This window comes from Zootoca vivipara, chromosome 4 (genome assembly GCF_965207765.1).
Source record: "Zootoca vivipara chromosome 4, rZooViv2.hap1.1, whole genome shotgun sequence".
Lineage (NCBI taxonomy): Eukaryota > Metazoa > Chordata > Lepidosauria > Squamata > Lacertidae > Zootoca > Zootoca vivipara.
The window spans coordinates 37,046,415-37,059,386 of record NC_142587.1 but is presented as its reverse complement, the minus strand read 5'-3'; the positions used below and the strand labels follow the sequence as shown (position 1 = coordinate 37,059,386).

Sequence of the window (12,972 nt, the reverse complement as noted above, 5' to 3'; positions counted from 1 at the left end):
TGGTGGCAATGCCCAAATGAAATCTGACATTGGGCAAGTTTCCTTAGCTGAATCAATAGGCCTTTTGTTAGGAACAGCCCAGTTTCAACTGGCATTATGATGGAGATTCCTATAGGTTCAACCTATTAATCAGTATTTTAACAAAGAATAGGAATCGAAAAGGAGCCAAGATACTAACACAAGCAACAGCTTCCATCTTTCACTGTGCTTTTTTTCTTTTTCTTTCTTTTCTTTTTAGCACTGACCCATTTTAAATGCTTTTATCTACTACACGCCACCCCACGTTTTCCACCTCAGGACAAAAGAAAGGGTATTGTAATGAACAAAACATAATCTGTGCAATTGGGAGCCCTAATTTCAAGGATGATTTATTGAAAATGCGGTTCCTGTTTCTGATATCTGTTGACTCAAAAGATGGATTTGGAAAAGCCCTGTCCTTGTGATACTGCGAATTTTATACACATAAACAAATCAAGGCCCCCCACCCCCACCCCAACATCCTTTTTTATTGTGCATTGATGATGAGTTGTTATCATGAAGGAATCAGGCAGTTATAAACCATCCCATTGACAACACTGCTTGCACCTGCAAATGTTTTGGGATGGTAATTACTTTGTTTCTAATCAGTGCATGTCCCTTAACTTCCCTCTGAATCATATGACTGTAGACACCACAAATTTTCAAGGGTTTGGGTTTTTTTGTCCTGCTTTTTTGCACTATAGTTCAGGAGAATCACTTCAGACAGCAATAATGCAGTGACAATGGTGAGCGATTGCAAAACAACTAAAGTTGTGTCAATTACATACTGTAGAGTATGCCTTCAAAAAACCAAAGTGAGACCAAAAAAAACCCCCCACCAATTTGGAGGGGCCTGAAGTTTTAAAAATGAAGACGATGCAATTCTGAACAGAGACTTTCAATTAATTTGATCTCTGCTAACTCTGAAAAGAGAATATGTAAGTGAAAATTGGTGCTTATGTTTGAAATCAAAGGTTAATGAAATATTGGTCCATGTGATGTTCATCTGTAATTGAAAAATCTTCAAATATAATAGTTTTTAAAATGACAAGTTTCTCCTGAAAGCTTTTGCTATATTAGAGTAAGTCAAATATTTCCCTTTACCATTCAGCCATTTAAAAAACAAACAAACAACAATCTCAAAGGTAAAGTGGGGTGATTTGAGTGTTCCTCAGCCTGGACTCTTTCTATCCTAATGGATTCAAGAAAGAGGCAACCAATTTAAACAGGATAATTTAAACAGGATTAATAGTATTGAAGGCACACCTGTTTAGGTGCATTCCCCTGAGCTTGGACTTCCTGATCTAATTGTTTTAACCCCTTTAATCCAGGATAACCTTTCAGTGGGCAGGGTCAGCAATGATAGAAGGGGAAGTAGATGGAGCAATAGAGGGTTCCACACACACACACACACACACACACACAGAGAGAGAGAGAGAGAGAGAGAGAGAGAGAGAGAGAGAGAGAGAGAGAGAGAGAGAGCTACTTCTCCAAGCAACTAACCTTCCCACTCCTGGAATAAAAGGTGATAAATTATTGCACCAGGTACTTCCCCAGCATCAAGTTTTGTAGGGCCAGATTATTATTATTTTTTAACATGGATGGCAGGATCCTTCCAGAGCTGTACTGCCTTGAAATCTATGACCTCATGCAGGACATAATAATAATAATAATAATTTATTATTTATACCCCACCCATCTGGCTGGGTTTCCCCAGCCACTCTGGGCGGCTTCCAACCGAATATTAAAAACATTAAACGTTAAAAACTTCCCTAAACGGGACCGCCTTCAGTTGTCTTCTAAATGTAAAATAGTTGTTTATTGCCTTGACATCTCCTGGGAAGGCGTTCCACAGGGCGGGTGCCACTACCGAGAAGGCCCTCTGTTGGTAGTGTCACTCTGTCACCCACATTAGCAGCAATCTGCCATAGAGTTAGACCCATTTAAATCCAATGAAATAATGCCCCTCTCTTTGGATTGCATGTTAACTACAATAAGGCTTTAATACCATCTATCAAAGTTTGTGAGAAGGAAGTACCACCAAACAAATGCAGCCTATAGGTAGGAAATTGCAAGGCCTTCAGATGCAGAGAGTTCAAGTTTCCGCAGCCTTCTCTCCCTTCCTCTGCTTCTCAGTCAAGATAAATGATCTATTAAATCACAGAAATCCCCGGCTCTTCAGTTCCTGCTCTCTGGGAGGATTGCATTAAACCCAGTCAGCAATTATCTGTAATGTGAGATAAAAATCTTTACTCTAAAAGCAAGCTCTAAAAGGTCAAAATGTAATCACTGCCTTCAAAGGGGACTTTTTACTGTATGTTTGGCTGAACGAAGACAGCAATATAAAACGCATTCAACTTCCAGGCCTGCATTTCACAACATGAAATCCTTTAGCTTGTCAGAGTTGTGGGAAATGTAATGATAGAACTCTTTTAATACTATCTGTAATGCTATCTGAAATATTCTAGGCTTTTGTGGCCTTCTTATTTGGAGTCTTTACATCTAATAACAAGAAAAACAGAATGGACCTTTGAGAAATGGAAAGTCATGACAACAGGGCAGTTGGAAATTAAGTTTCTTTTTCTTCTTACAGGGCCAAACTAGAGGTTACCTGGGAATGCACAGATTATTCTGTTAGCCAAAACATATGTGGACATGTAAACTTAAACTGGTGGGCAAGCCAGCAGCTTCAAGTGTGTGATCTTCATTATTCAGCCCGGACACTGAGGTCCAGTGTTGAGGGCCTTCTAGCGCTTCCTTCACTGCAAGAAGTGAGGTTACAGGGAACCAGGCAGAGGGCCTTCTTGGTAGTGGCGCCCGCCCTGTGGAATGCCGTCCCATCAGATGTCAAGGAAATAAACAACTATCCGGCTTTTAGAAGACATCTGAAGGCAGCCCTGTTTAGGGAAGTTTTTAATGTTTGAAGTTTTATTCTGTTTTTAATGTTCTGTGGAAAGCCACCCAGAGTGGCTGGGGAAACCCAGCCAGATGGGCAGGGTAGAAATAAATTTATTATTATTATTATTATTATTATTATTATTATTATTAGTTTGCCCCCTTCCCCACTCTGCTACAGACTTGATCCCCTACCCACAATCTGCTATTTTCAAAAATTTAAAGAGACTGGAGTGCTATTTATAGCAGTGGTGCTGCCTAATTGGGTCGTTCAAAGTTAAGCATCTCATCTCAAGGTTCTGCCGAAAACAATGGCTGCCACCATTTTATTTTTCATTCAATTTTTCTGTTGTTACAATGGTGATGAGAATTACACAAACACACAAAACAAATCAACTCAGTTGAAGTCTGAATGCAGCATTCTATTACCAGACAATAAGGGCATATGGATGAATAACCAGAAGTTGAATGCAGACAAGATGATAGCTGGCAACACATAATGAGCAATGAAATTGATAGAGGTCACTTACAGTGCAATCCTATACATGTTGGCTCGTTTCTCCCATTGTTCTCAATGGGGATCTCTCCCAGTTAAGTGTGTGTACCATGCCTTTTATATTCACAGTCAAGTTCAATTCCATAAATGAATGGGTTGGTAAGGAACGAAGTTCAAACTAGACATAAGTTGTGGTGGTATAATGGTTTTGTGCATGTAGTACCCTAAGGGGTATATGAGGTGCTAGGGGATGGGTACCTCTGGAGAAGGCCATGTTGTGGTGCTTCTGGGGTAGGTTGTCCATCTTTGGTCCCCACTCTGCACTAAGCTCTCACCTGTGGCTCCTAGAAACTGTCAGCAGGTGACACTGGCCACACCCTGGGAAACAGCTTTGACTGGCTGGCAAAACCAGCTGCAGGTAGCTGATCAATCTCAAACCCTCAGTAAAATAGGGACTTCCCTCCATGTGAAGACAGGCTCCATTGGACTGAGCAGACAAGACTAAAAGTGGGTCCAGTGGTCAAGGAGAAGATTTCTGCATGTTCTGTAGAGAGAAGTCAGGGACAGGTGGGGCACGTCAACCTGGGAAGGTAGCCCATCTAGGAGAAGGAAAACTCTGATCCTAAACCTCCACTGCCTTGTGGGCTATCTTTGGGAGAAGAAAAGGTTAAGGAGTAAACCCGACACAAATCTGGAGTGGAGTTCCTAAGATGGTTGGATGGCGTGTTGTACGCTTTCTTCTGGCAACTCCTGCAGCCAAGCTGGTGCCAAATATATTGCTCTGCATTCCTTTGGACCAGTTCAGTGAGGCTGAGAGGGGTTTTTTGTCATCTGAGCAGCCCAGCAGCTCCATACACACTTCCCAGACTTGTGCCCTGGCGAGGTTACTTCAATGCTGCTACTGCAGTGGTTTGACTTATGTTAGAATTACTGGCAGGTAGGATCAGTCGCAGTAGATGGGTTCACACCTCCATTAAGAATGGGAGAGAAATTCAGTTCAGTTTGCATTTCAAGATAAATCTACCTACTTCACACTTTCTGAAATGCTAGGTGGAACCAAAACACAACCATCCTTAGAAGTTCATACTTCTCCGAATTTTGCAATGCAGCTTACCAACCAAGTAATTGTACAGAAATGCATATACTATGAACACATATTAGTGCAAAATGCATTATATCAGGAGAAATATGCACTGCAAAAATATGAGTGCTAAGAGAAATCTGTAATAAAATGCTGGTGAACTTTCATGAGGACTTTAAAAAAAGGAATTCTCTAACTGATGCGGAAATGTAAAGAACTGAACTTCAGATTTTATTTAAAAAGAGAAACAGAGAGAAATGAAAATTGACAGTTTTGCCCATCCCTATTCCTCATCTCTGTTAGAAATAATCATAGCAGCTCAAGTATATTTTATACTTAGGGAATACGAAATGCTTCTGCAGTGTTCTCTAGACAGTTTCTCGGGGCTAGTTCTGCATCAAGTATTGAAATACTGCCTGGGAAATGTGAAGCTCTCAATGCAGGATCACCCTCTTTTACAAACAAATTATCTGCCTTAACATGGCAGGCAGCTACTGCTGAGGAACTATTGACAATACACCTCCAAACTCTATTTTTATTCTCTGTCTGCCTCTGCTGCTTGGCAGGCGTCACATGCAAAAGCCAATGCAAAGATGGCAAAGTGGGAAGAGACTGCCTGCTACTAAGGTTTGTACAAAAAAATTCTTGACAAGTTTAGAGGGGAGGGCTAAGGATGGAGCTGTGTTTGCGGTGCTCATTTAAAAAACCAATTCAAGGGAAATGGATAAGGGGAGGCAATGCAGTGGAAGCAAAAGTTCAGACATTGAAGGAAAAACCAGAGCAATCCACTGATCTCAGAAGCAGAAGGGTAGTGTAGATAAAGTACTTGGCTTAGGTTGGAGAGCTCCAGGTTCAACTATGTGTTCAGACATGAAGCTCTCTATCTGACCTCTCTATCTGGAAAAGACCCTGATGTTGGGAAAGATTGAGGGCACTAGGAGAAGGGGACGACAGAGGGCGAGATGGTTGGACAGTGTTCTCGAAGCTATGAACATGAGTTTGACCAAGCTGCAGGAGGCAGTGGAAGACAGGAGTGCCTGGCGTGCTCTAGTCCATGGGGTCACGAAGAGTCGGACACGACTAAACGACTAAACAAGAACAACAACAATCTGACCTCAGCTACTTGTCTTTTATTCACCTATCTTATCTCACAAGGTTGTTGTGTGGATAAAATTGGAGGGCACCATGTGTGCTACCCTGGAGGCAAAAGGGGGGGTGATAAAAATAGAATATATAATTATAATAAATAAAGAAGTTTGGAATCGGGAGGATTTTTTTTAGTTCTAATTTTTAGAAATAAAACCAATCCATCTAACTTATTTTTCTGCAGTTCTGTCAAGCAGCAGACAGAAGATGCCTGGATCAAAATAAATGACAGCGTTAGCAATTTCTGAGGTAGCAAATATGCCACAGTCCCTCTATTACATTTTTTTCATTTACCGGAAAAGTACATCCATTCATTGCTACTGCTTAGATTTAAATAAATAGAAAAAAAACACATGCATCAGCATGTGCACGGCCATTTGTTAAGAAAATAAATGCACTGGCATATTTTGTACTGATCAAAACAGACATCAGCAATTACTATTGAATTTTTCAAAATAGTGCTGCACTTTTTTTTGGTACAAAATTAAAATGTAAGGAAAACATGACATTGAAATAGCATTGCTCTGTCAATCTCCTGCCTTCCTGGCTTCATATTTGCAGCTGCATTAACCACACATATCCCGTGAAAGCATGCAGACTATTCTTATGCATATTGATACAAAGGGAAAAGAAGTTGTGAGTAAATAATGTATCCATATTTCGCAAGAAACTACTTTATTGAAAAATATTGAAGAGAAATAATTTATACAACCACTATTATTCCACAGAGCAGTAGCAACTAATTTACTTTCATTCATTCTTAATTCTGTGTGTGCATGCTATACAGTTTGCATGATGTGTACAAATGGAAGCACCCACCAGATAGGACAATGAACTGATATCGTTCTCTCTTGAGAACATCATCTCTAATTGCACTCATCAGCAGTTACATACAATGCAAAGGGCCAAAAGTACTTTTCTGCTTGTTTGTATCCCTCATGTTGATTGTGCTGTGATGCATCATATAGAAATCATGAAAAGGACGTTATAAAATTAAATATTTTTACTCACTGACAAAACTGCTTCTCATCTTCATCTGTGACTTTGCCAGTGTCCCAGGGAAGCGGGAGGGTCTGTTGAATTTCTTCTTCAATGAAATTTCTCTCCATGATCCTTAGAAGTACAGAAATTAATTTAGTCAATATATTTGCTCTTCATTAGACCAACAAGAAAGACGCCTTTGTTACTGGTATTATTCAGAAGGACAGCAGCTAAAGTTCTTTACTGGTGAAAAGAGACAGCCACAAAAATAGCGAAGAGTGCAAGCATGGCTGTGGCACAGAGACTAGGAAAACAGAGGCAATAAGAGCTTGGAGACCAATCATATTTCATTATTCTGCTGAGTAGAAACAAGATATGCTTAAGAGGTCATGTGCTTTGAGTGCCTTTACAGAAGCAAAGGCTCTGATAAGATGTCTCCTCACCCTTAATAGAAATATGGCTTTCTATTAACGGTCAGATCTGATGGTCAGACGTACAGATTTCCATCAAAACATCCAGGATGGCATCAAAATGCTGAGCTACTTTAAAAAAAAATGTTTTTAAACCCTAAATGGTTTTTTTTCTCGGCTTGCTTAGCAAAGCTTAGGATTTCTGCCCTTCTGTAGCATACTTGAAGTCGCTAAAGCAGAAAGTGGAACGGTGGGACCAAATACCTCTGCCAGATAAGGAAAACTTTATTGAGCAAGAGCAATTTACCACAGGGATAAAGAAAGAGCAGAAATTTAGAGCTTCAAGACTGTCCTCTCAAGGAAGGCATCAGAGTTCAGCTGTACAGAGAATTAAGCTTCGTTTAAAATACACAGCACTATCAAACCACTTACAGACTATTCTGATTCCTCACAATAATCCTAAAAGGAAGGGGGTTCAGAATTGCTTCTATTCTAATAAAACCTTTGAAAAACAAACAAACCAAGGAACTGTACAATATTTTAAAAACCTGGAATTAAAAAGAACAAGAAATAATAGCAACATATAGGCTTATATTTTATATACACAAGAAGGATCGGAGAATGGGAAACATGTGAATATCTGTTCTCGTTTGATAAGTAAATTATTTAAGGATATAGATGTGCATGCAAAAGTGAAATGGAAGATTCTGTTTGCCAATCATGTAACAGCGCAATTAAATAAAAGGCCGAATTTGTATGTATTCTTTCTGCTGTTGTGAGTGGTTAAAAAACAAAGGTGTACATGCAGACTCTTTGCGCAGTCAGGCGGAGTCCCCCCAGCCCCCCAGGGCAGCCCCAAGTGGAATAATGACACAGGACCACGTATTTATGGGATTAAAAATTGGCCACAACTTTATTAAAAATTCAGATGTAGGAAGACCTTGGCGCAGGCATTGGGCGTATATCCCTCCCAGCCCCCAGCAGGGGGTGGGGTGATCTTCAGGGTTGTCCAGCATGAGTGGGGGTTGGGCTAACTCTGGAGAACATATGTTCAAGCAGATAGCCCGCCCCCCCGATCGCTGCCGCTGGAAGGGGGGGGCAATAACCAGCCAAGTGGCATCGCCAAATGCCCCCCCCCTTGATGCCCGATTACGGGAACCCTGTTATCGCCGCCGCCATAGGGCGGGGGGTCACCGCCCCCACGCCCCTCCCCTTTATGTAAATGACTAAAGGATTCCGCCCAAGGCCTGCATCCGCCAAAGTTGTGACGAATTGCTACGGGAAAGGCGAAACCTGCCAATGCAGGGAAAGTCCTTTCCAGCCCTTTAACAGCGACCGGTCGTAGCAGCGCCTGCGTGCGTGTACGCCTGTGGAAGAAAAACCTGAAACGCAAGAGGCCTGTGGAAGAAAACCTGCAAAGCAAGAAGCCTGTGGAAGGAAATATTTTTATTTATTTATTTAATTTTATTATTATTATTATTATTTTTCACTTTATTTTTATTTATTTTTATTTATTTTTATGTTTTTTATTTATTTTCTTTTCTATGGACCTGAAAAGCAAGCAAAAGGTTAGGGAGTGGAGGGTGGGAAAGCTCTGAATCCGTCGGCTGCTTCCCAAGAATGGCTCCTCTTCTTTGTGTGCAGGTAAGCCTACCTGATCCTACCTGGCCAATCCCCCTGGCACTCCCCCTTCGGCCGGATTGGTCGGCTGATGGAGTGGGCGGTGCCTCCAGCCTCCAGCCTCAGGTAGGCAGTGCCAGCCTCCAAACTCATAGGTCTGCCCTAGGGTTCCCAAGGGGGCTGCACGCGACTGCGCAAAATGCGCCTCCCCTTTATGTTGGGGAAGCGGTCATTGCAGCATTCTGTCTTCCTATAATTATGAAATGCTTCATATAATTATTTATTTTTTTGTGAATCATTTCCCGTGACACGTCCCTCATGTGTGTGTGTGTGTGTGTGTGTGTGTGTGTAATATATACAGTATACACACACACACACACACACACACACACACACACACACACAGGGGGGCACAAAACAGCAATCACTAGTGTATAAATTCAGTTCAAATCCAAAGAGACACAAACTAGAATAAATAAATAAAAACACCTCCACTAAGGTTTGTTCAAAGATGGACATCTTCAACAGGTGCCAAAATGTATGTATGTATGTATGTATGTATGTATGTATGTATGTATGTATGTATGTATACAAGGGAGATTTTTTTTAACCAATTAATATTTATTTGTTTTTCCAAGTTTTTAATGAATCAATGCCAAATTACATCAAATGTAATACAAAAAGTTGACTTCCAAGTCTTCATCATAGATGTGTCCCTGTTTTTTCCCTCTTTGCTGCTTAATATTTACAAGGGGAGATTCTAACTGCTGATATTGATATTCCCTTTGCATAGAAAACAACAACAAAGGTCTTGTATGAATAATGATCTGAGCGTAAACCAGAGCTGCTGAATTATAGCCAATAGCTAGGATGTTGGTATTTTTCAGAATGACAACAGCTAGAGTTATTGACTAGTGAAAAGGGGCACCACACAAGGAGCAAAGTGTAGGATCAGATGTGCATGCAAAGTGTGCCTGTGTGTGCACATTAAGCTGCTCTTATTTTTCTTCCAATATACACATGGGGGGAGTGGTATATTCAAAGGCCCAAGGGTTCAGGTGTGAATTTTTAAGAAGTTGCCACAAAGTTAACTGGCAAAACAAAACCATAAGTGTACATATGAAACCTGCGGGCCTAAAGAGACTCCGTAGAGTCAGAAGACCATGTGGGATATTTTAAGTGCCTCTACTAGAAGCATCAGTTACTATAATGTAAAAAGTTGACCTTCAGAATTAGCAATGTCTATATTCCATATTCCGTGCTTTTTTATTATGACAACACCACAAGTGCTCACTAATTATACATTGTAGAAGTTCAGCTGTGATGTCATGACAAAGTCAGAGCCAGCACATCCAGTGTTTCAAGGTCTAGGACAAAGTGACAGGCTAAAAATTCCTCTATTTTCTCACAGAAAATAAATAAGTAATTATGAAGCAAATGGTTGTGCACTATGCATTTGAAATGAAAAGCATAGACACCCCAACTTTTCAAATTCTGTACAGTGGCAGAGGAAGCAGAGGAAATATTTGGGGGTATCCAATCACCCAACTGATTTTTCACCTTCCCCCTTCTCCCCCACAGTCCCATCCAGAAGTTCAGGGGGCTGAACGGGGCATGAGAGGTGTTATGCAAGAACAGGTAAAGGTAAAAGGTAAAGGGATCCCTGACCATTAGGTCCAGTCGTGACCGACTCTGGGGTTGTGCGCTCATCCCTCATTATTGGCCAAGGGAGCCGGCGTATAGCTTCCAGGTCCTGTGGCCAGCATGACAAAGCCACTTCTGGCAAACCAGAGCAGCACATGGAAACGCCGTTTACCTTCCCGCTGTAGCGGTTCCTATTTATCTACTTGCATTTTGACATACTTTCAAACTGCTAGGTTGGCAGGAGCTGGGACCAAGCAACGGGAGCTCACCTCATCACAGGAATTCGAACCGCCGACCTTCTGATCAGCAAGCCCTAGGCTCAGTGGTTTAACCCACAGGGCCACCTGGGTCCCTTATGCAAGAACAGACTCTTCTGCAATCATATGGAGATAAGCCAAAATATGCAGCCCCATATTGAACACCCCTCACTCTTTGGGGAAGGACAGAGGATTCTACATCATATTTGAAATGAAAATGTGAATTTCCTTATTCTTGGGGCTACCGTTCTACAATTCAGGCCCAGCTCAGCAAACAATGATCAATGTCAAACCTAAAGCAGAGGAGTTAGAAGCATTTTACCACTGGGCCTAATGTTCTTCCTGTTCATGCCAGTATTTTTCAGAGTTCTACCCATAAAACATATTGTATATGGCAGTGGTTCCAAAACTTCTTTTCTCTGTGGACCGCTTGAAAATTGCTGAGGGTCTTGGCAGACCATTTAATAACGTTTCTGCCTGTTGTGGCTATGGTAATGCACTGTGCTATATGCTGTATGTTATTTAATTGCTCCTTTTATTGCATTACATTGCATTTTATTGTAGTACAGTTTTAATGCTATACCTTGAAGGGTTGTTGCGAGAATAAATCAGATCATTAGTGTAAGCCCTGTGCTTTATTAAGGAGTCTTATAGAAATGATTAGCAATTTAAACAGTAATAATAAACGAAACATCAGCAGTACCTGTTCAGCATACAGAACCTACCGTCTAGCACTTGTAATGTTGATTCAATAGAAACGGGCATCATCACCTTCTTCCAAGACAACTAGATCCGCTAAAGCAGGCTGGGATGCTGGAGGCTCCTTTGTTTATACCTGTGGAGTAAATTTAGAATGTTCAGTTGCAGGTGAGCAGCATATTGTGCCCAAACCTTTTGAAATATGATCTAACCCCCCCCCCCCCCCGTTGCAGACTTCTGCAGTAAGGAAAATGCATTGACAAGTGCAAGATAACTTCCCACTATGGAAGTTTTGGGCTTGATAATCCACTTTTGTCCCATTTGTATTAGCCTGGACTAATCCCCATACACATGTATTTGAATTTGCATTCATCGTCGAAAAAAATAAAAAAATAAACCGAGAACTGAATTTGTATCAAAATGGGAGGCCTTCAGAACATATCTTAAACAAAATTATACCATGTTAAGATCTGTAGCAGCTTTTGAGTGATCCCAGCAGTTTTTAGCAATTGTTTATATAAACATAAATATTTATAAATTATGAAAATATTAACACAAAAATATTATAAATATTTATAACATAAATATAATATTTATAATATTATAAATATTTATAATATTTCTAATATAAATATAATATAAATATTTATAAATTATGAAAATATTAACACAAAAAAGTATTTTTGTATGGCAGTAAAGATATGTAAAAAGAATTAAGGAATAAATGGGAGGTCGGGTATAAAAGATAATGAGATTTTAGTTTTTATTGCAACATGAAATTGTAATCACGAATTTATGTCATACTTTTTATCTTAATAACAGATTGTGTAAGTTTTATTTTTTTCCTTTTCCCTTCCCTTCTTAAGTTGCACCCTTTTTCAGTTTTGTTTTTTGTATTTTTTCTTGGTTATGTAACAAGCAAGGAAAAAAATTAAAATTATATTAAAAAAAAAAGAATTTGCATTCACTGGGCAACTTTGGCCTTTCCTATTCATACCAGTAGGCACTTACTTTTGTGCTTGCTCCTGGCTTCAGATATATTGTTTCTGTTATGGCAATTAAGTACCAACAGGGAATGCATGCATGTGCACCTACAGTACTTAAAGAATCCCCACCTAAGAAGGGTGGTAATGCAGAGTCAGGCAATGGTAAATTTGCTTGTGCAGTTTACTAGTTTTGTGCAAATCTGAGGGCTGGTTCTATACAGCAAATGAAATCTCCAATAGGATTTAAAAGGACTGCTAGCAACAATTTGGACTGACAGCCTAATCTTATATGGAGAACTCACTGTGTGATTTGATTGAATTAATTGATTATTTAATTTCTATACCTCTTAATATATTAAAAATATCCCTAAGCAGTGTACAAAAAAAACTGAAGCAGCAACCAACTTAAAATATTACAAAAATACACAGTTACATTAAAAAATTTCATTAATACAAAGCTACTAATATATACAGCCTCCCTCTCAGTCTCTAGATTTGATTTCCAACTTACAGTGTGTTTTATTTATGGGTTTCATGGATCATTCAAATTAAGGCAATTTAAGAGAAGGCTATCTCCTGCTATTGGAATGAAATGTATTTCTTCTCTTCCCTAATATCGCCTCCTTCTTAACTATTGGTTTTTATGCTGGCTGGGACTGATGGGAGTTAGAGTACAAGCAACAGCATGTGGAAGACAACCATTCTCTAAACAAGAGGATGGGAAAAATTTTCATCAGAT

General features: G+C 40.0%; 1 protein-coding gene across 5 annotated transcripts in view; it reads right to left on the bottom strand.

Moving 5' to 3' along the window:
* Positions 1-11,378, bottom strand: part of FRMPD4 (FERM and PDZ domain containing 4) — a 295,689-nt gene extending 284,311 nt beyond the window's left edge. For all 5 annotated transcript variants that reach the window (XM_088667723.1, XM_088667722.1, XM_088667726.1 and 2 more), the window contains exons 1-2: positions 11,274-11,378; positions 6,648-6,749 (exon numbers count right to left, since the gene is read on the bottom strand). In XM_088667723.1, the coding sequence (XP_088523849.1) occupies positions 6,648-6,745 (98 nt within the window). In that variant the 5' untranslated portion in view covers positions 6,746-6,749; positions 11,274-11,378. The remainder of the gene's footprint in view (positions 1-6,647; positions 6,750-11,273) is intronic.
* Positions 11,379-12,972: the final 1,594 nt, after the last annotated feature.